Source organism: Thunnus thynnus, chromosome 23 (assembly GCF_963924715.1).
Source record: "Thunnus thynnus chromosome 23, fThuThy2.1, whole genome shotgun sequence".
NCBI lineage: Eukaryota > Metazoa > Chordata > Actinopteri > Scombriformes > Scombridae > Thunnus > Thunnus thynnus.
Genome location: NC_089539.1, coordinates 12,504,028 through 12,532,006, shown reverse-complemented (window position 1 = coordinate 12,532,006; position 27,979 = coordinate 12,504,028). Strand labels below are relative to the sequence as shown.

Here is a 27,979-nt window from a genome sequence, read left to right as displayed (position 1 = left end):
TGAAAAATGTAGTGTTGCTCTGTGAAAGAGAGAAATGTAAATACTAAGGAGATAATTTACATTTTAAAGGTTATACTACCTGGTTGTGTGCGATGGATATCTAGCCAGCTCCTCCTCTGTGGTGAGGTACTGAAAAACTGCCTTGGTGGTGGTCTGGATGGGCTCCAGTCGGACCACATAGTCTGGCCGGTCGACTCTGGGATAGATGGCATCCAACAAATCCTTAATAGCTACACTCTGTCTGTCATCACCCGGTGAACCTAGAAAGGAACAACCCAAAAAAAAACAACCACTGTAATTTGTACAAGGTTATCATAAGAGTTTCTGATTAATGCCACTTATGTCTATTATTTTAATGGCTGCTGGGATTTCAGTCTTTCTAAACAGGCAGAACTCAGCCCAGTTCACTTTTCTTTGGGATGCTCTAATCTCCCAGGTTCCCTGAACTACCCATAGCCTGCTTTACACTAGTGTAGTATTTGAAAGGTGGAGGGGGCTACAGTACATAGTTGGACTGGCTATAAGGAGCACCGGGAGAAATCCCAGTGGGCCGGTCGCTCTGTGGGCCGCTTGAGCAGCTCATTATACAAAAGCAAGAGCGAGAGAGATGCGTCTTCGGCCCACTTCAGTTATGCAGAGTCATGTTTTACTGATGTCTAAATAGATAAAAGCCCAAAAATCTAAACAGACAACATCATCTCACAGAAGCCAGCCACCCATTCTCTTCAATTTTCTTTTGTGTTACTGAACAAATTTTAAAAGCTCACAGAAGACATAAAATGGAAAAGTGCTTAATATAGTTAGAATGAGGACGGGTTTGGGTAACTCTGTCTATGAACTGAAAAGATGAAGGTTGCAAAATATTTTCTGTTTGAATGCTTTCAGTTTGGCACATTTTTTTAAATTCACACAGAGTGTCTTTTACAGTGTCTATACACTACCAGTAACTACACGGTACTGTAATTATTTTGCCTCCTTGATGCGTATATTCCACTTTTTTGGAAATGTACAAGTTTCTTTAATTAAATTATTTACAATGGGAGATAAAGAAGAGATTGAGAAAGAGCTATTAAATTTCAGGCACTTTAGAAATGAACTACAAATCATCATACTGCCATCGGAGATTGTATAGCTCCACTGTCAGGTGGATGGTGAAAAATTGACTGTTTATAAAGAAAAACACTCAATTTATCCAGTAACCACACAATTAATGCCCAGAGTCTCAATGGTGAGAAATAGACACAAATTAACTCATTTATCAAAATAACAATACAATACACTTTCAGAAACTGGTAATGCAGTCTTGATTGAGAAAAATTGGTGCGCAGAACAACTTAATTAAGACCACAAGCAGATGAAAAGAAGGTTGTGATGTGAAAGTTCTTTTTTTTTTACAAAAGCAATCATTACAGTGGATAAAACTGAGCAAAACATAATTGACCGTTTGTGTTAAGATTTATTTCTCTTAAAAGGAAGGGAGAGGCCAAGAGAACTGGAGTCTCATCATTTTCATGAGTCTCCTACAACTTTTAAAACACTTCTAAGCGGTCTCTGAGACATAGAGTGGCTAATGAGAAGTAGATAAAACAAAAATGCTGCGAGATCAAAGTCAATTTCCTTCGTGATATGAGAGCAGAAGAGATACTGTACTCTGAGTAAAGGAAATGATGGATGGATTTAACATGTTACAACATGCATTTGAGTATGTGTGTGTGTGTGTGCGTGCATGTGTGTACACAGAGGAGATGAGAGGAGAATAATGAGCAGGAGGCAGATGGTGCTAAAGAGAGAGAAGACATCTCGGAGCGACAGAATGTAAAGTAAAATGTGGAGGAGCCTTAGGAGAGGTTGAAGTAATCAATGATTCTGTGCATCGGTGTCTGTGTGTGCGTGTGTGTGCAAACTAAACTGGGTGTGTCTAGTTCGAGCCAGTTTGATTCCTGCCTCGTTCAGGGAGTCTCTGTTTGTTTGTGTGATCTGTACAAGTTTGCATTTGCATAACCTGATAATGCATGAAAGCTCTGGCCCCAGCTCTTGGAGTTTGTGTTTTACCTGTTCTATTGATTTTATTATTGATTTTTGGGGGATTCTTTTTTTTACATTTATGTCTTTTTGTGCTTTAATTCCAGCACTTATCATTTTTAAGAACAGGTTATGTATAAATATTCTAGCCATGTTTATATGTGTATGCGCGTCTGCATGCTAATGTGTTGGGACACTAACCGTCGGACTCAGGCAGCCGTGATAAGCAGTAGTACTCTTTATGCGTGATGAGGTTGGGCAGGCCTCTGAACAGACTGCGACAGAGTTTACACTCGAAGATCGTGTCCACCTCCCTCAGCAGCATGTGCTTCAGCTGGCTGGTGCCTGCAAGCCAAAGAGAAGCAGTGATTACCTTTATTGATTTCAGCGAGAATGAGAAGACATGCACAGTGTGAAGACAGCATATGGTAAAATGCCATCAAACCCAATCATGGCTCCATTACAGAGACGCTTTGCAGTAGGAAGCACACAGAGTCACATTGCTCTGATGCCCCATCTAGTGACCCCCGAGACCCGATGGCTCCAGGTTACCATGGCAATTAAAGACATGCTCTTTGCATGGAGTTGTATGTACAATTCACTGCAAAAATCTAAATTAAATTAATGCATTAAGGTGCAATTCATTGAAAAGGAGTCTTCAACATTGTATTGTAGTGTTGAGCCTAGTGTTTCAGGCTGCACAATTCAAAAACACAAATGTATAAGCAGCAATATCTTGCTAAAATACCTCAAATCTGAAAAAAAAAACTCTCTGTAAACTAAAGGAATGTATATGATCTCATCAATATTACTAAAAAAACAGGAGATGAGGACAGGTAGGTAAATAGAGAAGATTTGCCTCATCTTAATGAAAATGTTTTGTACATTTCACCAACTTTTGCGTCATGGCTGTCAACATGGTGACTCATTCAGTGAACTGAATTCTGTTTGTAGAAGTATTCAGTGCTTTGTTTGATATCTGACTCATATTTGTACACAACATGACAAAAACACTGATTTCTCTGTTGAATATGTTACTCACGCAAACAAACACACACACAAACAAACACACACACACACTTCATGCAAAATTAGCTGGTGAACTCTTAGGCTGACTCACACCTGAAAGGCACTAGCTGTACAATTGGCTCTCACACAAAAACACACTCACACAGTCACCTTTCCATCACTTCAGAGGACATTACATTGACCTACACTCATTTCCTGCAGATTTAAACTAACCTTGACCATAAACCAAGTTTTCAACCTAAAATCTAATGATCTACATTACTGGGACTTGCTTTTTTGTCATTAAAGTGGATGCACAAATGGAAGCTGTGCTGTGTGCTCTAACACACACATACAACATGCATTTTTGTTTCCTCCCGTGTTGTCTTCTCCCTCTTGAATTGTATACCCAAAGCATCTATTGCCCTTTTTCCACCGGCTCAGTATAGATGCAGCCGTGATGTGTTGTGGCATGATTGTATGCCCCAACCTGACTGGTAACGCTGGTCTGATAAAATCTGGTCTACATCTAGATTTGGATAGTCCTCTACATTTTTTTAGGCAAAACAATAGATAAAGTCTCTCAAAATCTAATCAAAAAGTCCATTTAATTCACATATACTGTAGGGCAAGCACTCTCTAGTTTTCGTTGGTGGTTCAGTTTTAATATATCAAGGGAGAAAATGTAAAAGAAGATGCAGCCATTGCTGCTTCGCGGCACAGCATGGAGCAAACAATCAACTCACAAATGCAAAATAAAGGCAGGAAGATATGACAAGACACGGTAAATAAGAAATGAATAAATGACAATGTGAAATCAAACGCAGACAAACCTGAACGGAAGCATTCAATTATCTGCTGAATTCCAGATTTGGAGGTCTGCAGAGGCTGCTGGAGCAGAGGAGGGTCTCCAGGCTCCACGCAGTGACCTAGAGAGAAAAAAAGAGAGAGATTGTATTTTATCAAAGCGAGTATATAATTACATCAGAGTATGATAGTCTTTGAGAAATACACCATCACCTGGGAATACTGGGGACCCGTTAAGACATAAAGTATATCGCAGTGTCCTTAAAGGGCACACACAATCAGAGTCAGACAATGAGGTCTGTATGGGACAGTGATCCACTGTGACCTCATTACACACACACACACTCTCATACACACACATGTTTAAGGATGCCTATGAGGACACAGGCCATAACAGGAAAAATCAAATGATATCTCTCAGTGATGCTTGCTCAGAGGACTCAAAGGAAAAAAATGCAGTGGGGGGGGGGAGCAGATGACAAATTTTTGTGCTTAGTCCAACAGTGGTCGGAGCCAGCACAGCATCGGATACTTCAGCCTGAGTTTCACACAGTGACACTTTATCAGCCAAAGCAGGAACGTGACCAGGAGGATATTTATTGATGTGTATTGGAAAGTGTTCCAGATCACCGGGGAGTGCAGGGTCAGCGAGAGCACAGCAATCCTGATGCTAGTAGGGATTCGGTGTTTTGCTTGATTTACTGGCCTGTTCTTATTCTACAGTATTTTTTCTTTATTACTTTTAATCATTAGATTGTCGCAGGAATGCTATTAGGGGCACTAAGGCAGCCATCTTTCACCCATCCACCCTTCTCATTATTCTTTTCAACAAATTCTACTAATGCACTCATTGTAACACAATGTAGCACAATATATTGAATGTGAAGTCTATGCGATTTAGATCAGAGAGACTTTTTTTTTTACTTCAAATCTGTGTTAAATCTATTTTCTAAACAAAACAGGTTGGTTTTTCCTCTGCCAAATCTGACAATACTGACTATAATCCTGCAGAGAACAGACTCATTCTGCTTTCCTAAAACACAGAGGAGGTCCAAAGCACATGCTTCTACCCTGGAAAAGAGTGAAACAATGAAAAAAAACAATAACAATATAATAAGCCTGTAAAGTATTAATTTCACTCATTAATCTCAACTTTATTTTTTGTTTGTATAAACCATGAAATATAAAACAGAAGTGAGGCATTGCTTCCTGCATTATTGATGCAAGATGGCCGTGTGCTCTCACTGTACCTGATTTCATTCTTTTTTTTTTCCCCCCCAATAACTTTTTACATCAGTACAATCCTAACTTTTCATGGTAATGGGCATAACAACAGAGGAGGTAAACAACCACAGAGCAGACCAATTACACTGACAAATGCCACTGCAGACCCTGTAATCACTTTTGTTGCTTAAGTCTAATTTCTCACATCATATTGATGTGAAAGAAGGTGACAGGTAGAACATCATTTCTGCTGCAACAAAAAGAGCATTTTGTAACAGCGATGACAGGGACAAAGCTCTAAATAAAACATTATCAATGTCTCCAGCTGTGACAAATGTCCACAGTTTGGCCGGGTTTTGCAAAGTGAAGCGTGCATTTGAATCGCAGCCCAGAAAAAATTTATGTTTGCCAAGATGCACTGTTATCAATCAGAAAAATAACTCATGACAATAGATATACATGTTAGATGTGTTTTTGTTTGATTTTTTAAACCACACAGCCTTTCTGGTTGTTTGTGGTTTTGTTATGTCTAAGTTATTTCTAGTCAGATAACAAGACTAGAGGCAGAAACCTTGAATGTTTAAAGTTGGCCTTGTTGGCACACAAACACACACACATATTACATTGTAAGTAGTGCGAAGTGGCAGATGTGTGTGTGTGTGTGTGTCCGTGAGACACAGACCGAAGGAAAGACAGAAAGTAAAAAAGGCCAGCAGACAGAGGGACACACCCAGAAAGACACACACAGAAAGAAAGCTAGACATGTGACTGACAACTGTGTGAGAGGTTTTGACAGAGAGAGAAGGAGAGCATGTATTAATGTGTGACAGAATGTGTTTTCCTCTTCCCCATCCCCCCACACCTCTCCCAGGCAAACTGCTATAATCCCAGCAGGGCAGGTCAATGCCCCCCCCCCCTGACCTCCACACCCCCCCCTTACAAGAAGGTCGAAGATCAACCAATCAACATCAGTTGACACAAACAGCTTCTTTTTACTATGAGTGGTGCAACTGTTTTCTTAGCAAGTTAGAAATTAACTCACAGTAGCAGACTTTACATTTAGATCAATAAATCTGCGTCTGTTTTTGAAGGAAGCAGAAAAGTTAAGGAGATGAAAAGGCAGAGAGAAACATGGGCGACGGAGCTGAAATGATGGAGGGAAAGAAGGAAACAAACATGTCAGCACTATGCATAAACTCTAACATCATAACGGCAGCTTTTATGGCCATGTAGTACATTTTACAATCCAGTATCAACGTGTTAGCTTGGCTTTAGGGTCATTAAACATGCTGGCTGTCAACTTAAGTAATAAACCCAAATTGGCAGTACTGCGTGCTTGTGGTTTCAGGAGATCAACCTGAGCTGTCGCCCAACTTGGGGCCAGGAAATTTCTGTGGATGAAACAATTCCATCTCAGAAAGAAACTATTAGAAAATCTTTTTATACACGCAATATAGTTTGTTTTTTTTCATATAAAATGTTCTACATTCTATATTTTCATGACTCCCAGGCTGTGCATGTTACATGTAATTTGCTACAAACCAAAAACTCCAAGAAACAGACATATGGACATTTCTTGAGTCCTTTCTTGAGAATACTGGTGGATAAACGATTTCTTTTCCAAGTTAAAGCAGTTGAAGTTTTAATCCTATTCTTACTGGGTACAACCTTTTTGAAACTTTTGGGTCAGTTAGGACCAATTTCATATTGTGAGTGACTGGTTGCTTCATTTAATGCCAACCCAACCATCAGTCAAAGTGGGAGAAATATAAGTTAGTGGTATATAGTAATAGTAATATATTAACTTTGAAATAAAAAAATCATAAGGCTAACCAGCAGTGCTGACCTAATGCAGTGCTATTGGCACTGAAGCTAAATAGGAAGGTGACAGACAGTTTTAGCTTGTAGGTGGATGAATCAAAGCAGCAGGAGGGAAGCAAACTTTACCCACCTGTGTTATGACCATGGCAGCTGGCGCTGGACTGTTGAAGCTGCTCCTCAGTCTGGCAGCTCTGGTCTCTGGTCTTAGTGGTAGTGCTCCTGTTGGAATCAGATGGCTCCAGTAGAGGGGGGATGGGCTTCCATAGAGGCTTGCCCTTGGGCTGCGCAGCAGAATCTCCCTTTTCCTGGATGTCCATTGGAGTTTCTGTCTGATCCCAGTTCTCAGACAGCTCCTCAGCTGAGGCCGAAGTCTGGAGTTGGGTTTGATCAGAGGACTCTTCCACTCCATGGGGCTTCGCCTCTGGTGAGGGCTGGGTGTCTGACTGGAGCTGGCCTTCCTCCATCTCCGTCTGACCACCACTCTGTGGGACCAAAACCAGAAATGAAAATGGAAGCTCAAGAAAAATTCAACAAAGGGGAGGAAAAAAATTACTATTACTTAATTGTATTAAGTAAAATTAAGGAAGAGGGACAAGAACAATCTGTTTCATAATACTTAAAAGAAAAAAACATATCTTGATTTTTCACTTCAGGAAATTACTAACTTACTTACTTAAAACGACATTTGTAACAAGTAAATCTGTACAAGAAATGGTTACCTGACTGACTGACTATTGCACTAGAAATACTAAAAAAAAAAACACACACAAGGAAACTTGATTAGAAATGAAGCACTAATGGAATAAACTCTAAACTAAACAATAACCATCAGTAATAAAATTAGTTTTTGGTGCTCATATTGCTGGACAGAATGAGGGGAAATAGTGTGTGTGTGTGTGTGTGTGTGTGGCTGTCATGTCTCCTGAGCTTTCAGAGATTTTACAGGGGAACATTAACCTTTCTGCACACACACACACCCTTCAAGCAGATAAGTGACTCCAAACCAACCCTTGAGTGTGTGCACATACATCTGTCTGTGTGTTGTGTGTGTATGTAGCTCTGTCTCTTGACCAGACCTCCTTTCCTCTCTAAGTCCCCAATCTTCTCTCCCGTTCCGCCCACCAATTTATCCTCATTTTCTCTCTCTGTCTGTGTCTGTCTCCCTCACTCCGCGTGTCCCTGCTGCCCTTGAAGAGGGACAAATGACTCCACTATTCAGGCACATTATAGCACATCACTGCAGGACAAGTGGGCCACTTGGATACTCTGTTATCCCCATGCACACACGCTAACACACTCTGCATACTGCAGCATAATCAAATGACCAAAAAATAGCTTAATAGTGTTACACATGTCATCACAAGCCATCTGTGCAGGACATCACACACACACACATACACACACACATAACCTATTACAGCCATAGAGGACTGTTTTTATCTCAACCAGTGGGTCATGCCCTCTAGGAAAGTGTGAGGAGATGGGAGAAAAAAAAAGTTATTAAAAACTAAACTTCTATATGACTGTGGCCAGAAAAAACACCATGTAAAAAGAAATAGCATTAAGTTAACAATTTAACAGTCAATCAATCACTGAACTATTCATGAATCAATTTCATATTTCATTGGGAAGAGGTGAGCTTATATCAGGAGAAAGGGGACTGATTAGAGTAGGTGGACAAGGTGTGAATTTCCACTCTGTGCTCTATAAAACTAAGTGTAATGAATAGTTTGATCAGTGCATTAGACAAGGAAACATGGATGAAAGAGAGGTGGATTATAATTATTATGATTGATTATTTAACATGATATATCATCCATATTCATATCTAAATATATCAAACTATTCTCTTTATTTGTTGTTTCTATTATATTACAGTTCAAAATGCGTTGCGTATAAAAAAGTAAGACATTTAGGGTAGGTTTGCAGGACAGGGATAAAGTTTAGTGCTGGACTAAATAAAGCTCCATGGAGATATCCAGTGAAAAACGTCAAAAGTCCAGGACTAGGCTTTGTCTTTGTCCAGAAAACTGGTCACAGATTGTTTTTCCGACCACCTACTAATGAGCTAAGTATACATGTGGGTGGTTGGAATTAGTGGTTTCTTATGCTAATAGAGAGCAAAGTGCCTGGTAAAGTAGGATAATGGCATTCAGATGATACCTTTTTAGTAACATTATATGTGTTAAGTGGGATATACTGGTCAGCTGAGCATCAAGTTGATGGTGATGTTAAAATGACAAAGTGCACAGGGGGTCAAGTTGTGTCTTAACATAAAGGAAGTGTGTTTTCCACAATCTGACGATGAAGTGCAGTAAGACTGGACAATAACATCCAGGCATTGATGGGGTTTTTTTTTCAGTACCTCTCTGCGGAGACAGTGAGTGCTCTTCCTCCCAGTTGACTTCTGGGCCTTCACCATGCTGCCAAGACTGGCCTGCTGCACCACACGTTCACTACCAGCACACAGCTGTAACCTGCAACAACACTCCACATGAGCCAAGGGCTGCACTGCATGAAGCACCATTTCTTCTGGATGTATATACAGTAAATGCTTATTTGTGTGCATCAGTTTTTACCTGCTGTCACCTGCAACAACATCACTTTAATTAAAAGACAGTCTGTCTGTACATTTCATGTAGCTGCACTCTAACTGAATGTACACACAACCCATTGGCTGCATCAATACTTTCATACTTACAGTTAAGAGAATAATAATGGTCATACAGTATAAGGCAACAATTAAGTAATGCCCCACATAGATCCTTTTTGACAATAGCAATACTAACAGACATGCATATCTTTGTGCAATAGAGAAGATATTATAGAACTATGTAGCAAACCTAAACTTCAAAGATTGGAAATATTGTGCAGACATGGGTGAGTGTCCGTGCATGTTGGTCAGCACGTACGTCATATTCCAATACAATGATTTGCTTACTGCAGGTAACTGTGGGAAAGTTTTAGTTTGCTCTGTTACTTTTTCCATGCTGTATTTCTGTAATTTTGCTATTTTTGTCTATTCTGTACACGCCATCTATTGCACGTCTGTCATGGAAGTTTGGGGAGTTTTGGGGAGTTTTCCCTGGTCCGAATTGTGGGTCTAACAATAGAAGGTGTTGTATTGCTGTACAGATTGTAAAGCCCCCAGAAGCAAATCTGTGATTTGTGATATTGGACTATACAAAATAAAAATTGCCTTGTATTAATTATATTTTAAACACCCATAAATGCAACAACCAGATCTATTTTTGTTTAAAAAGATAAAATTGATAAGTTAGATGAAATGGAGAACTATCACTAAAATCAACAGCAACATTTCTATGCGATGTTGACGCATGCATAATGCATCAGAAGACACACAGCAAACATTACAGCTTTGTGTGTTTTTTTTCTGGTTGTAGAGTGCTGAGAAACCACAAGGCCAAACCCTGGACCTAAATATAAAACAGAAGTGAATATTTTAAGGTCACAGTAACGTTTCGTACACATTTCCCACAATATTAATTCAGCTGGCAGGACAATTAAACTCATGTTACCTGCACCATTACTTTGCATGAGGCACACTGTCTCTGTGTGCATGTAAAACGAGTGCTCTGGCTTCCCTAACACAGCTTATGCTGATGGATATATGCTTTTCCCACAACACCTTACAGAGCCAGGCACACTTTTACTGCATATATACTGCATGTGGATCAGCATTTAAAAACACATGTAACAAGTATTGTATATGTAACTATTGATAAGTAAAAAAAAATGCATGAAATTATATTCTTTATTTCATTTTAATATTGACTTTTTTATTATAGCATCAATGGTGGAATAACATTTGTTGTTGCCCTCTAGTGGTGATCTAAGTTAAAACAGTTTGGTCCAACTCGGCCTCATGCACCTGACACCACACTGCTCCATTCCACCAGCTCGGTATAATATGTATCATATGCACTGAGAAATGCAGAGCAGCCTCAATGTTGTCTACTTTGTTCTCCTTTGATATATCTACTCTATACAATACGTGCAGCCTTATTTGTAACCAATATAAAAAAAACAACAACTATTACCTATAAACTTCAAAATATGGACATGCTTTGGTTCTTTTTTTGTCTGTAAATTAGCTTAAATCATTGCAAGAGTGGAACAGTGACCTGGTAAGATGAAGAGCTGCAAATGATAGTTGCTTAATGCAGTTTGGGTGCGACATGCCACGGGTGTCCCAAATGTATGGACTGACTTATGCACAAGCAGACAACACTTAGCAGACTGTAAGACACCTAACAACTGGACAGAACATGAGAGTATGATGGTAAAGCATTGCTATCTGATTGAAATTAAATCACATCTCATCCTAACATCTTCCTAGGGCTGACAAACATATGTTTATCCTGTGACTTTATGATAACTATCATAGTGGGTAGTGAGTACACTGGCTAACCGCTAGAAAAGATGTTCTTATGGGGAACCTAAAATTTCATATATCAGAGAATCTGAGAGAAACAGAAAAGATGCTTCTATTTAATTCATGGTTTAAGAAACTGATCTGCACAGCCTGAGCCTACACCAACACTGACAGTGTGTTTGCCCACATGTGTAAATTTGTAGTTCCACTGAAACTCCAGCAGAGGGAGACAAAGCTTGTACTTAAAATGTTTTTCTATTTGAAAAGTTTTGTAGTCTAGTGATGTCTCCAAAAAACAAGACATCGGTTACAGAGCAACATAGAAAAGAGGCCACAGAAGGGTTGACCCAACATAACACATATCTTAATAAAAAAATGATGTGATTTGGGTTTCATTCGGGCACATAAATGGAGTCCTGCTTGGTATTTAAAGTATTCAAAACAAGAGCCACAGGTGAGATGGTTATATTTCGAAACATGAACAACTTCATTAACCAGATTGTCTGCCTTAACAATGTCAACAAGAAGCCACTGTGTGAGAGACAAAGGTCAGATTGCTCTTAAGGTCTTGTAATGGGAAATTAAATACCTTTCAAGGTAACAGCTGTGTAAATCGTGTTATCACACAGGTATGGGCCTGAATACAGAGGTATCACTGTGATTAGAGAGGGTGTTGCGTGAAATTAAAAGCAAAACAAAGCTTCTGCTCCTGTGTTTAGTGATCTGTCTGTCAGAACATATCTATGGGTCGCACATCTTCTTCACTAAAGTCATTTGAAGGAAATTGTGTTTTGGTTTTCACAGCTTCTCTATTGACTGAAGTTGACGATTTTAGTTAGTGTTCAACATGATCTTCAGTCATAGTAGCAAGGCAATTAGACTGGAAAAAGTAATTTCTATTTAAACTGTCAATCAAGTTGAAACAACAATATTTTTGCATAATTTTAATAATGTTTGCAGTAATATTCAGGAAAGCCAGGAGTAGATTTTTAAAGTCTTGCCGAGTATGAAAACACTCACCATCACACAATTAACAACTGGCCTTTGCAGAGCACAGCCACAGGCAAATACACTGTAATCAATTTAACCAGCTCAAACTACAGGATCATGACTTTTCCTAAACTGAAGTCAAAATTTTGAACATGTTTGATATTACTGTAGACAGTTATAGGCACAAATACACAAGAGATCATCAGACTCCTTGTACTACCAGATGTAAGCCGACTGTAATGATTTGCCTGTTTTGCACAGACCAGTGCAGACTGTGTAGACAAATCAGGTTTATAATCACGTTTTCAAACTGCATAGTTTGTTCCTGAATTTAGACAAAAACGTTTCCAGATTTCCAGGCCTCTGTAAGAACCCTGGCGAGTCCTTTTATCCTCAAACTCCGGTTGACATTTCTGAACTCCTACTTTTGACAATGAACCAATTAAGAACTGCGCAATAAAGCAGAGGCGACTTGCTGTGATGCTGCTTTTAGCTTTTACAGACGAGCCAAACTGCAGTCAAATAGACAGGGGAACATCAGTCTGTCAGGAGTAGAATACAAAACCAGTCCAAATCAAATATGGGTAAAGAAGTTGTGTTTATCCTTCCTAGGTTTTTCTAGGGGCTGACATGATGAAGATGAAGTAGTAAGCTACAGGTGGAGTATAATTGGGGGACTTTATTCCTAAACCTTTTCTGAACACATGATGTTTTCCTTGTTGAAATTTAGCTGTCATGAAGACAGAATTCATTTGAAACAGAGCTGTTAGATAAAAATAAGTTATAATCAACCAGAATTAAGAGAATCCATATTAATGCATTTGCCACCTTTCCAGGTTCTATTTTTATCAGGGGGAAAGATTAACACTCGCCATTAACTATAATGGGAAATTGGGACCAGAAAGTCAGTCCAGCCTAGCAACTACTGAAGCCAGAAAACAACCTCATTTAAAAGGTCCAATTCCATCATTCAAGAAAGTTATGTTAATTTTAGTTGGTATAATACTTAAACTCAAGTGTACTCATCCCTCCCTTACCCCTCTCTTCTCATAGTAAAAGAGTAAATCTGTGTGTAGTTTGCATGTTCTCCCTGATTATTGGTGTGATTTTCCCTCCACAGTCTAAAGACATCTAACTGTGGTGAAGGCTCTACACTGGAATTAGTTGTGATTGTGAGCTTGAGAGAAATTGACAGTCTATCTTTGCTCATCTGTTAGCTCTGGGGCCCTTTCACCTAATGCATGCTGGGATGCATCCTAGCACCCTGCCAACCTGAATAGAAATAAGCAGGGAAGGGGAAACACATACAGATCAGTAATTTTAGACAATTGATTACCTTGAATACATGAAAAACTGCCGATGAAAAGCTCTATGCATTAGGGGAAAATCTCAGTTAAACTGAGCTTTTACAGAGGTGAATGACTCTGTATAGGTCACAGTCACAACACAAAAGTTACTTTACTGCCTCAATTTACATCTACGGTCTATGTTTTATAGGGTAATCAACAACTAAATTTCTCTTAGGATTCTGAGTCTCATTTAAAGCGTGCTATGGCATCTAGACGGTTGCAAATCCCAATCCAGGACCAACAGCAGCCTAATTACTTCTGTTAAGAAGTCTTTCAGAAAAACCTGCCAGTGTGGACTCGGGCTTAAAAACCCCAGTGTAGCATAACTATCTTGACATATACAGACCACTTTCTTCACTTACTCCTAAACAGGCTATATGTAGTACAAGGGCTTAAACAAGACACACACATGCACAAATAACACACTGGCACCAGGGATTCTCCCGTTTCCGTGGCAACAGACAGACGTAGTTGTGAAGTGACTTCTACTCTGACTCAGGTAATGAGAGCAAAGGTGTCCTGGGGCTCTTCGGTCCAGCCTCCAAATCTACACTTCACTTACTGCTTACTGCTGTAGGCTTCCAATGTTGCCAGATCATTAATTAAAGTTTTACTCCGTTTCTGTGTGGTTTTCTAGTTATTCTAGATAAACTAAATGTCAAAATGTGCCTAAGTCTTCTGTGGACAATGGAATATCCATTATATTCTGCTCCATGCTTAAACTTACTCTTGTATAGGTGTTAAATAAGAATCAAGCAAACAGAAATTACTGATATCCTGACCGCTGATTTTAAACATCAACACATCCACTTTGACCTCTCATCTCACAGACAAGAGAGGCCTACAGCAGTCCTGGATGTCCCATGATGCACTTTTTGAGAAAGAAAATTATTGCCTGATCTCCACAAGCTGAGAGACCCATTTCACACGATCAATAAAAAAATATTATCTGAAAATGACATTTCCTTCCTCACCTCCCAGTAGAATACTTGATAGACAACTGTTGCAGATCAGCATAACACTGCAACAATTGCTAATACGGCAGAAAAAATATGAATATGAACCTCTGTTAAAAAATGAAATGAGGAGATGTGACCAAAATACTTAAGTGCATTGAAAAAGAATCCGAATTTGATATCTCAAAAATTCTGATAATAAGGCATCATATTCTCCTCTCCCATAGAAAACATTCACAGTCCTGTCATGTTTGAAAAGTTGAGTTTTACATAAAAGCCATTTTCAGCGAAAAACACCACCTGACATTTCTTACAAATGATACTCAACATCCATTGCTGTAATATAGTGCAATATTTCACAAATGCACCTGATGATATCTTCTCTCATGTTACATATTTTATAAGCAAATATGTTTAAGTTCTATCTTCAGTGATAAATCATAGTGATTTTTGTTTGTACCAGACAGCAATCAGTTTATCAAAGCTTTTCCCATATGGGAACAACTCTTATTTTTGGAGACAAATCCTCATTTGCTCTTTCAGGGGGAACAGATGAGCTAAATCCAAGTCAAAAGAGCAAAACTTTCTCATCTGTCACGCAGTCAGACTTCAGCTTCTTTGCTGCTCAACCAATAAAGAAACATTAGTCTGTCATGTTTCACCCTATAAGAATGTGTGTATGTAAGCATATATGTATGACAACAAATGTCTACATGCAGCACAGTCCTATTGACTCTACAACCAGCCACTGCTTTCTCATAGTTATTTCTGATGGCTGTACGGAGGCGGTATGACAGGACTTCCTCCTAATGGAGGGACTCCACACTCTCGGACATGATGCTGACTGCTGGCTGTGTCGACACACCAGTAATATCACCTGACCACAAGAGAGGATGTGCACAATGATGTGGCCTACTGACAGAGTTCCCCAGTGGTTAAAAACGTACCTTTTCACCTGTTCTTTAGGGCATTTTCAACACACAGTATCACTGAATGATAAAGTTCATGTGCTGTGATTTCTGGTTCTCCTAATGTTGTCAATCTAGGAAATTAAGCTCACTGTACTCTGTCAGTGTTCAGTCACACATGATAAAAATGCCAATGTTTTAGCATTTTGTACATACACACACTGACATTTTAGAAACTGTAGTAAACTGAAATATAAAAATAGATGGTGTAAGTTCTGCTTACATGTGCTCGTATGTAAAATCTTCAACTCAGCATTAAAAGCATGTGTCACAAAAAACATGCTACAGCTTAACGGAGAGCAAGGTGAAGTCTTGACGCATATCCATCTCATCTTAAACAAATTTACCCTGCATTCACTGAAATTACATTATGGCTTCTCTGTGCCAAACAAACAAACAAAAAAACAACCAGATTAGCTGTTTCCAATAGCGGGCATTTTTAAAAACTTTCATCCAATCAATTGGCTGCCTCATGTTCTGAAAAGGCTTCACTATCCCAATTCTCAATTTTGTGCACACCAATATGAGTTTGGCAGGACTGAGGTCTGACTTCCTGAGATAAACCACAGTGCGAATGACATACAAATGTCAAACAACACTTGAAAAAGTTATGCATGCTTAACTTAGATGACTACCTGTAAAAACATAAATGTAACCATAAATAAAATGGGTGGACTTAACCACTTCAGGAGAGTTTTCAGTGGCACCACACTGACTTTTAAAGGCAACTGTTTAATCTCACTGTTGGGGACTGTAATGTCCTATGTGGCAACATATAAATAGGCATGTGCCCATGAAAAGACATGTGATCTCACTTACAAACACATACCAGTTGGTCCTTATTAGGATAACTCCCAAACATTAATCACTGTGGCGACAAATCATTTTCCACACATACGTGATTGCAAATGGAGAAATATCTGAGAGGTGAAAACCAACACACAAATTACACAGATTTTTTTTACACCAACTTATAAAAATACCATTCAGTCTACCAACACCAACATTTCAGTTTCTGCCCAGATTTCATTGCCCAACAAAGTTTACTGGACTGAAACATATGCTGTTTCAAGGTCTGCAATAAGCTCTACTTGTGTTTTGCTGTGATAACTTTCATCACCCAATCAAGCCAGAACACGCCCTGTGGCAGCACACAGTGTACACAACAATTGGATTTGGCTAAAATTGACACTGGATCCTCAAAACCAGATGTCAAAGTAAATCCTGCATTGTACACTACAGGCACACAGACTCATTAAAGCCATGTAAAGAGATGCAGCAGCAGCAGAGTGTGGAAGAGGGACACGAACATAGATTTAAATAAATATAGCCATGGGAGATGCATAATGGGCATTTTCAGGCCAGGTGTGGATGCGTAGCATATGAGTCTCTAAAACCACATGTAAACGTATAATTGAACACTGGCACTGAACAGTGAATGGTGATGTCAACATGAAACAGCAAGGCAAAAATCCTTGAAAAAAGATGAAAAAACAATCATCTAATCCCATCCTATCTATGCTGAGGGAAGACTGTAACGATAACAACCTATTGAAGAGATCCTCTGTACATCGTCACTGCCTTTTATAACACAAAATACAGAAAGTAGGCCTTTGTTGACAGCTCGAGCTGTGCTGGAAACTCATGGCGTTCACCTTCACCACTGACACAGCAAGACATCTGTTTAGCTAAGACAGGTATACTTAATAGCTGGTTCGTGGCTTCCGTTAACATATCTGTCCACAGAATCACTGCATAACTAGCTAACTTGAGTATTGACTACCTGACACTGATTTTCTGGCTGTACAATCACTGACTGACTTTGCTAGCTGATTTGCAGGATGTATTAATGACTGAATGGATATCTTGCCACCTGACTGGCTGTATGAGTGGCAAGGTAATGGGTTTGTTGACTGACCAAACTTGCACATTGGTTTGACGAGCTGACTCAGTGACTGAATAGAGTGACACATCATTAAACTGACTGAATCATACAGTGACATCATTAAACTGTTGCACTTAAAAGCCACTCTGGTAAAGGCCAATGATACCTGGAACACTTTTTATCAGGGAACAGAGACAGTAATAATAATGTGTGGGACAATATGGAAAAATATATATTATGTTATAGAAATAATATCTGTCATAAGGCTATGCAACTTTTTTGTGGAAATATACGAGGCAATTCTGTCAACTTCAGGCCAATCTTTTTTCTTCTCCATTTTATTTTTGTTCTGTATAACCCACTTTGTTATCTGTTCTAATGTCCTAGTTACTCATTCATATTCATCCTCAAGGTTAGACTGGCCATCTCTATTGAGCTATTCAGGTACAGTGTTGTAGCTTTCAGAGGTGGTGATGGTAATTAGGCCTAATCTGAATTGATGTTTGATGAACTTTACCACGTGCGTACAGCAGAATCATCCCTGCATCTAAACGTGGACCGCAGGTCCTCGGTCAATATGCAATGGCAAAATAATTTTCCAGTTGAACAATCACATACTAAACAGCCACATGCAGGTTCAAAGTTGTACCATGCTGTGCAGTAATTTGGGAACCTTAAACTATCAAAGATAAAAATAGTCCATAGCAGCAGGGTTGTCTGATTAGGGTGAATATCTGCCTAAAGGAACATGTTCTAGGGTGCAAGTATTGGTCTCTTTGCCCTGATTTGTTTAACACCTGCACCCTTAACAATACTTGATAGCACAGTGTGATAAACAAAGCACGCTAAGTGGACACTATCATTTGTCTTTAAGTACATGTAAACATAGCCGAAGCCTGGCGATATCACCAAAGCATCTTCAGTCAAGATTATTTTAAATGTCAATATAAACACACACTAAAATCCTATGTATCTGCACACTATTCTAACATTTCAACCTATTAAAATATTGCCAAGATGCTGCAGCATTCAACTGTTTTAGTCATATTAGATCCTCTAAAAGCCATAAACCTACTTTTATATTGTAATACTTACTACCTGCTTGCTACGATTATATCATTAGAGGTCTACATCATCAGATATCATTGATAAAAATATAAATCACATCTGTTGCCAACACCATGGGCCTGACTGAATCTGCACTTTCTAGTTTCAGAGTTTCAGGACTTTCTGCCTTGTGAATAAGTTCTCTGAGCTCTGGTGGGTGAAACCACGCACGGTGCCCAAAAGCGCAGCAGCAACAAATAAAACGTTCCTGGATAAACGCCCTGCTCATCTCCAAACCAGAAACGCGTGGCGCGCTATGGATGTAACAAAAACCGACGCGAGTGTTTATCCAATGTCCGAATCGTAATCCAACCTTATTCTGTGCGCTGTTAATAAAGCTTTACGGCCATATCATCACGATCTGGTGGAAAAGACATTTATCCACACATGAGCGACTGCACAATAGCCACATGCACCGAGCACCATGAGGGAAGCACCAGACGGATCTCCTCTCCGGCTGGCCTGTCGAGCCCTTAAGCAGGTTTCACCAGTGTGTGTGTGTGTGTGTGTGTACGCATCCACTTACGCATCCCAGGCAGGGCGATGGAAACCTAACCATCCCGAATAAACCGCGCGGTCGTCCGTGTTAATACAGAATCCCAAGTCGGTGCACTGGAGAGTGGAAGCGCACGGCGATTGTTACCGCCCGGGTCCGTGTCTATTGGTTCCCTTTCAGCTGGGGCAGCGTCAGCACACACACACACAGTCTCCATTTGCAACTCCATCGCCCCCCATGGGCGTGCGAGGCCGCGGGCTGTGACGCAAATGGCACTGGGTGATTTGCAAATGACATATCTTCCTAATTCAGTGTCGTCGCCGCAGGCACTGGTCCAATTCACCTGATATTACACGCATATATATCCATCCGATGGTGGGTGACGAGTAAATAAAGGCGGATGAGCAGTTCGCTCTACGGGGATGCGGTTGCATAACTCAGGAAACTTAATAAAAATGTGCACGGAGCGAGCGATGTGCAGTCTCCGTGGCTGATGTTTTGTGGTTGTTTCGATTTGATCGTGACGGCCTGTACAATATCACTCAGCACGCGATCTGTCCTCGACTTTTGGTCACAGGAGGAACCAAGCAGAGCGTATACAGGGAACCGAGTGGCCTCGCTATGGTGGATGTGTAGTGGCCAGTGCTAGGACGCATGCACGTAGCTGACGGGGAAAGACAGGACAGCCGGAGAGGGACTTAGGACCGCATTCACAGGCCATAAAGGGCCCGCATGAATACTATTGTGCTCTTTTATCCAAGAGTCCCCAACTATTTACAAAAGGTTGGCCAACACACACAAAAAATATCGCGGCGAAATGGTGGCGGCGGTTACAGCAGCTGCCACTGTGCTCTGCGCAAAGCAGCAGCACAATCATTGCGCAGCGCCGGACTTCCCCAGTTTTGTGCAAACTATGTGATTCGTCCAAAAGACTTTTATTTTTATCTTATTCAGGCTCTCCTCGTCTGGCAACCAGCGAACCAGAGCGCAGGGCAGTCGCCGTTCTCATGGCACGATTTGCATCGCCCCCATTATCCCCGAAAATCTCTTTTTACACGGTTATATTGTCAGCCTAAAAACGCCACTATTTAGAGCAACAAAGGGGCAGCTTAACTTGATCAAAGGAAAAGCCAAGTACAAAATGCACCTTTCAAGCCGTAAAAGAGGCCCCTCATAACGATTGCAGCATGGCAGGGGAGTGCGGCGTAAAAACGAGCTCACCCGAATAAAATACACACAAAGACAAGGTGCAGCACTCCCATAAATACGTCCATCACCACGCTGGTAATAACACTAAACCATCCTCGGTCATTTGGATTAGCCTAGAGCCGGGGAGGATGGCATTATTATGAATGTTAAACGCTGCGTTTTGCGGCTCCGTGCCACCTTTTCCAAGAAGCAGCTTGGCGCACAGGACCGGTGACCCTTCCATCTTTGCGCGTCCTTCTACCGAGCGAAATCGAGAACTATCTCATATTCTGACGATCTATTGTTGAATAAAACACATTGTCGTAGCTGACTGCGTCTTTGAGGAGGTAAACGCCACACGCAGAGGCTGCTACAAGTCTCTGAAACTATTCCTCTCCCCACCGCGACCAGGCAGAAACAAGAGGGCGATGACGCCATTTTCTGCAAAAACAACCATGCTCGGGAAGCCAACGCGAAGGAGGTTCAACCCGCTCCGCAGCCCTCCAGCGCCGCTGAAACGTACTAAAAACAAGTCCTTACCTTTTATTTGATGGACGGGGGGTGGAATAGTGTGTTTGAAGGGGTAAAACTGCGCGGTCGTGGCTACTTCGAGTCCGGAGGTTGTTTATTTCGCCTCCCAGCGTCCCCGGTTCACTCTGAGCAAGTTCCTCTGCGAGCCGCTGTCTTTGTGCACCCAGAGGAGCCTCTCAGCATTAAACCAGTCTCTGCGCAAAGGTGCACCCTCTACGTCCAATTTCAGCTGGAAATGCCGGCACTTTAGGTCGACATTGCGAAAAAAGGAAGGACATGGCCTCTTTTCACAAAGAAACGTTTCATAATATTCCAGCTTTTAACCAAAGGCCACAGTTGTAGCGATGATTTATCCCCCAAAACGCGCAACCTTTTGAGGACACACAGCTCTCCACAAGTCCACGACGCAAAACGCAAATTAAAACAGGGGTGGATACACCCATCCAAAACTTAATGCCATAGATAAAATACTTTATATCACAAGTTTAATAAGATACTTTACCATTCTCGGACAAAAAACAACTAAAGAAGCAAACAAAACGCGATATTCAGAATTGTGTGGCTCATAAAATGCACATTATATAGTCCAGGAAATCACAATTTTCTTACAGGAAAATCCACAGTTACACACATGAACCTACGTATAGTCATATGTTTTCTTAGGAGCCACATTTGATGTCCAAAGTTTATTTTCCTTGTTTAAACATATCATGAAAAACTTATCAAACAGGTCTTTCAGCGCTGAGTGTGAATAAACTATCCTTCATGACCTTTTGACCACACTTTGGTATCATAACTCATAACTTCGTTTCATCACGTTGATCATTTCAGTTGCTTTGAATCTAGTTGCCAAACCCCATAAGCATTAATGCTGATTATGGAAAGCCAGTTAACTTCATGAGACAATCAATTATTGACAAACAGACTCATTTTGGCCAGTAGTGAACATTATTAATTATTGCTGACTATTTGTTTTAGGTTATATTTTAGTGATAACACAGTTTGATCACCGAGCAAACAAAGGTAGAAACATTCAAAAACATATTTAAATGTTTTATATTGTTTGGCAAAAGAAGGCAGTGATAAAGACACGTATTCTTAATTAAAAAATGCCTAATTTACTGTATATCTATTCTACTAATGTCAACAGTAATTAACTCTATGAATCTCTTAACTGGCTCAGAGGCAGCAGCAAAAGTAATGCTAGCTAATTTATGTCAAATAACTGGCTACGTTTAAGTTTAAGTATCTCATAAACAACCCAGGGAACCAAACAGTGGTGGCGCCCAATATTGTATTATCCTTTCTCATAATAAAATGAAAAGTGTGGTGGATATTTTAGCAGAAAAAAAAAGTCAACTTTTGTGCTATTTCTCACCAAAGCTAGCTAGCTTAGATTAGCATAGAGCTCTGCAACGTCTGACAGTTGTTCACAACTTAATATAAGTCTAGCTAATTTTTTACATCGAGAGGTGGCTTATTTTTCAAACATATAGCTAATAACAATATTTTATAAACTAATAAATGCAGTAAATGTTAACAAAATACTCTTTTCTAGGATGCTAAGCCTACTTACCTGAACCTACCTTACCTCCAGACTGCTGTAAAGTAACCTATTTGTTCGAGCCATGAGTTTTCCCCCACAGAATAACACTGAAATCTGTAAAATGTCAAATAAATTAACTCTTTTTCACCTCATAACAACTTAGATGAATATTAATGAGCCACCCTGAGTAAACAGGCTCCTGAGCAACCAGGTTATTTGGCTAAAATTAACCAGACAGCTTACTAACTAACTTTTGCTCTCTTTGTTTGATGAGAAAGTATCAGATGATTGAGTTAATTGGCAGCAGCTGGCTCACATATTGTGGGTTAATAACTGTATGGTGCAGCAGGTGAGTCAGTGCAGGTGTGGAGATGAAGCTGAAGGTCAAGTAGGAGATGGAAATACTATTACAAACATACTGAGTGCAGCCTACATACATTTGAGTGGGAGGTTGTGATTGTTTTTGGGTGACCTTGGGGGGAAAAAAAGAGGACAAATATGCTTATTTAACCAATATGATTACTGCCAGAGATACAAGTAACAACTGGATAAAAGTTTTGGAAGTAAGAGAGGTAGGGATGCAGAATAAACAGATTGCACTGTAAAATAATACAGCTGTAATAGTGTATCAGTGCATTAGTAATGAGCTAAATTTAAAAGACTTATTTGGATTCCTTATTATTCTGTTTTATCACAGTTTCATGGAAGCAAAAGGTCGTTTAAAATGACCTCTCATTGACTACTACTCATATTCTTACAGAAAATGAAATAGGTTGTTACATAAGTACTAAATTATTTGTAAATTGTTGGGATATTATGTAGTGATACAACTCTGTATAGTATACTTTAATCTTTGCATAGTACTAGTATCAATAGTTGTTAGGTCTAGCAGTAATAACTATTTAGTTTTAAGTGACAAAACAAGTTTACTTTTAAGTGAATTAATAGGGTTATTATAGCCTAATGGAAATGCTTACTCTTGTCCAGTAGAAGTGGTATTACTCAACATTTTAGTACAACCTATTTATCTATAGTACTTAAGTATAATATAAATAGTAAAAGTGGTGCCATAGTGTAGTAGTGTAACATGATAAGAGTCCAGTATAATAGATTAGTATTGAGCAGTAGTGTAACAGCCTTGGTGGCCTGAAGCCAGGACTCATACAAAAACACTGTGCGTGCCTGCAGTAATTAATAATTTTACATGTTAAGTTTTATTATATGTATGTTATTTTTCTATAGTGTGCTTTGTGTATTTTAAATTTGCTTGTTTCTTTGTTTTGGTGTTTGTTAAGTCTAGGATATGGGCTTACTGACTCAGGACAGCAGTATGTCCTCAGCAGTTGGTGAGGTCATTAAAAAGGATGTCAGGTAAGATCCTTTCAAACCAGCCACTGAGCAAGACAATGAAACACGCCTGGTAACTCATTTTTACAAGAAAACCGAAGTGGCTTAAAACACAAAATGTAAATACAATAAATATCCATCAACCTTGTTTTAGAATAAGAGCTTGAGTTTCAGTATTTAGGTATAAAAGTGTCCCACTTATGCTAAAATGCTGCTCTTGTTTACCTGAGACAAGATCAAAATTTGATTTGGACACTCAGATTAAAGTGTTGTACCTGTCTTATTTGGACTTTTACACCATCTTGAACATTTTTTAAACATATTTCATTTGGCCACCAGATTAGGCAGCATTTGACAGATATCACAGAAAAATACAAAATACACAGTCTGACACAGTCTTATCCTAAATTCACCCTACAAAATCTTATACCGCATCAAATAAAGAAAAAACACTCAACTCACTGAAAGCAAAGTGTGGTTGTTGGAAGAATTCAAGTTCTATAAGAGTTATAATCCCTGCCAGCTCTTTCCTTGAGGCTCATGAGAGCTCACAACAAAAGGTGCCCACCACTATCGTCTATACACAATTAACTAAAGCACCAGCATTATTCCATTATCATAAGAATGCTGTTTTGCAAAGGGGGGAGAAACTCCTCGGCATTCATGGATGTGGCCGTATAGAGACCGAGAGCTTTTATCTTCTCAATTACATGCAGGCCGCATTTATCACACCACCTACTGACATGTTTGGACACTTTTTGTGCATGACAAATAATTTGTTTATGCTGGTAATTTAAATAGCCTGTTTATAATTACAGCAGAAGCTACAAGTGGGCCTTGTTTTTGAAGGACTGGGGGAAGATGCTGGAGATTAGGGTACAACTTGACTCCCGCAGGATCCACTTAGTAAAAGACAAACAAGATGAATAGATTAGACTGCTAAAAGTTTTGGGTTTCACTAATAGGGGATCTAATATTAAGGCTAGGGTTAGGATTAGGGTTAGGGTTAGGGTTAGGATTAGGGTTCAAATACTTTAACTCATCATTTTATAAAGGTTATGTTTTTATATTTCTTACAAATCAGTGAAAAAATTAAAGTATTTTCATTCACATTTTTTAATATTTATTTTACTAACCAACGTTGCCAATCAGCCTCCTTTGGATGTGACATCCTTGGAAGTCGTCTGGCAGCTGCTGTAATTATGAATTCAGAAGACGACCTGTGCAGTAATTGTTCATCTCAGCAGGAGTATCCGAATAAATAAGGACAAATAGGAGCAGCTCCTTACTTTGCAGTTAACACAATTTGTTCTGCACCGCGTTGCCTCTCTGAGTGCTTTTTGATCTGATTCGTGACTGATGAGATTTGGGGGTTCGTGTTCTAGGTAACTGACCACAAGGTGTCAATGTTGTCGGGAATGTCTGTCTTGTCATTTCAGTCCATTAATGTAAAAAAGCACTGAGGAGACACAGTGGGCAGAAATGCCTGCTGGATGTCATGCTCACATAAATCTAATTGGATGTAGCGATTCGTCTGGAGAGCGGTAATAGTTGAGCCATCTGTACACTGGTTCAGTGCTGTGCACAGACTTCTGTATTTCAGGCTTTACATACTAGCTTTCAGCCTTAGGAGTGAGGGCCCACTATCATAATCAAATCATAATTATTTTCTTGAAATTTATTTACTCTTTTATAGATCCCTCACCTTTTTTTTTTTTAACTTTTTTATTGTCAGAATAGCTTCATACTACATTGAATCATAATTAAATACACTAAACTGCCCAGTATCATAGGAAAAGGATACAATACATATGGTATGTTTAAGGCTGAATCTCTCCTTTTAAAAGAAAAATGATGTTTGGAAATGGGGTGAGCATTACAAGTGAGATCATGGCGTGCTGTGCAGAACAGTGATCATGAAAAAATAATGCAGCAGCTCCTTTTGTAGAAAAACCTCACAAACTCCATTCCAAGACGCAAATCTGTGGGGCTACACATCCAGGCAGCAGCCGTGCTCATGCAGTGTTTGCTTTCATGTTTTCCATGTGTAATTTAACTTTCGCCCCCCCACTCCTCTCCTGCCAACTGAGATTCTGCTCCGTTCTGAACTTTGTCACAAGCTGTCTCCTTTTCTCCGATAAGAGAATTAGCTCACTTGAACCGCAAGACCTTGCGGACGAAACCGACTGTTAATGTAAAATCAATCAAAGTAGCTTAAAGTTTGCAGCCTGCCACTGACATTTTTGACTTAGACAAAACCCTTACAGAGAAAATACACATGCTGACCAGAGCAAAATGTCCACATTTCAGCTGAGAGAGAGACTTTGTGATCAAGACATCCATCCATGCGCCTGTTCTAATAGCAAGTTTACACAAGTTTACACAGTTATTTGGATAACATTGTTGAGTAAAACCTGGTGTAAAAAAAGACCAGTTTGTCTCTCAGGCCAGTAATCCAGACAACTCAGAAAAGCTGCTACATGAAAATAGCCCCCAATAGGTTGCAGTCATTATGTGCATTATGTGAAATGTTGAAGTTTGATCTGATCTTGTGAATTAAAGTATACTCTTTGTCTCTGAACGGCAGACTTAAGGATCCCTCTAAAACCTGCCTATATATGTTTTCAAAATGGCATTTTTGGAGGGAAATTTTGAAATTTTAAAGTGAGACTATATAACTTTTCAAAGAAGAAATAACATAATCATCCATTTAGTTGAATTCATAAGAAATATGACACTTTTCCCCAATTGTATACACTCTTACTTGGTCTGGTATAACCAGTAGCGGATGGTTGCTAATGTCTGCTAATGAGGTTGATGTTTAATCTACATTAACCGAGTCAGTTCACTTTACTTTTTCTATTTGTGGTGCTTTAACTTGCAGGGACACTGACTGCTGTTCAATATATTTCTGCTTTAGATTTTATTACAAAATGTCATATAGCGCTAAAAATTGGGGTACAGCATTAGTCAATCTTCTAGGGTGAGCTGCAGTCTCTTCACGGTCATTGTGTTTCCCTTTTGTTTTTGTTTTAATTCAGTCTCTAGTCTCTCTGGGGTGTACAGTCACTTCTGACTCAGTCTTGAGGACAGATTAGCTGTTCTCCACAACCTTGCAAGGCCTGAACAGAAAAAAAAACTCTCAGTCATTACTGTTGAGAAAATGTAGGGAAGAAAAGATCAGAGGCACAAATTATGCTAGGAATGTTTGGTAAAAATCAATCACTTCAACACCATGTTTTTTATTTTACCATATATTTGAAAATATATGTATAAAAATGGCTAACCAGATTAATCCAAGAGAAAGTTATGCTCTTTTTGAATCAATCTAATGACCATGAAATAAATGTAGATGAATTACGTTGATAAGGCTCTATAAACCTTGCAAATATGGTTCAAAAATCTATGTTTCTGCAATATCTTTCTTGAGTTACAAATCGCATCATTTACTTAATCAGTGTAAGACCAGAAGTAGCCTCTGTTTTAACATCTGTGTTATATCTAATTGATTTTCTCCTTTACTCAATTAGTTCTGACTGATCTGTGAACTCTAACACAAGATTAACACTGTCATCTTGAGGCTCTTGATCTAGAAAAGATGCAACAAAACTAGAAAAACTGGATACCGAATTGATTGAGTGAATTTACAGAAGTGCACTCTTTGAGTCGACCACAATGGTTTGGCACAGTCTGTAAATGATGAACAGAAGGAATGTGTTGCTAAAGTTTGGTCAAGACCGTTGCTGGCAGTATCATTGACAAAAAAACAATGTGTTATTATCACTTTCCTGAACTCTTTCACAAAGCTTCACAGGTAAGGACAAAGCACAGGAGACAGTGAACGCTCAGTGCTGAGAAAATGTCTGATCCCCGTCCGCAGTGTCCTTTCTCAGGCTGAGTGGGGATTCTGTTGAATGACTGGCTGGAGCAGAGATGATGTCACAATAATCTGCTTTCCACTGTGAACAATAACAACATCAAATCAGTGCTATAAAGGGAGAAGGGCAGTAAAATGGCACCACAAAATGTTCTCAATCATGGGTTCCTGTTTCATCATACTTACACATTAGACGAATATTATCAGATGATCTTGACTTTGTTGAATCATGAAAAACTTTATCACCAAAGGGAGATTTTCTAACAGTTTTCCAGGGAGGTCAAAGGTCAGCACCATTGGGGCTTGGTCTGGGATTTAACATATTGCTCAAAGATGGTGAATGTTAAGCAACACGGGAGTCTAAACCCATAACTAATAAACTAGTCTGCAGTGCCAAAGGGGTTGATGAAGGATTGAAGAAAGAATTGGCGTAGCTCTTATTACAACCACAAAGAGGGACT

General features: G+C 39.5%; 1 protein-coding gene across 8 annotated transcripts in view; it reads right to left on the bottom strand.

Moving 5' to 3' along the window:
• Positions 1-22,581, bottom strand: part of znf800b (zinc finger protein 800b) — a 30,054-nt gene extending 7,473 nt beyond the window's left edge. The window contains exons 1-6 of one of the 8 annotated variants that reach the window (XM_067581354.1): positions 22,443-22,581; positions 9,248-9,359; positions 7,013-7,364; positions 3,864-3,959; positions 2,224-2,367; positions 80-260 (exon numbers count right to left, since the gene is read on the bottom strand). In XM_067581354.1, coding sequence (XP_067437455.1) covers positions 80-260; positions 2,224-2,367; positions 3,864-3,959; positions 7,013-7,364; positions 9,248-9,359; positions 22,443-22,447 — 890 coding nt within the window. In that variant the 5' untranslated portion in view covers positions 22,448-22,581. The other 7 variants (XM_067581353.1, XM_067581357.1, XM_067581356.1 and 4 more) reach the window with 7 other exon arrangements.
• Between the last annotated feature and the right edge of the window lie 5,398 nt (positions 22,582-27,979).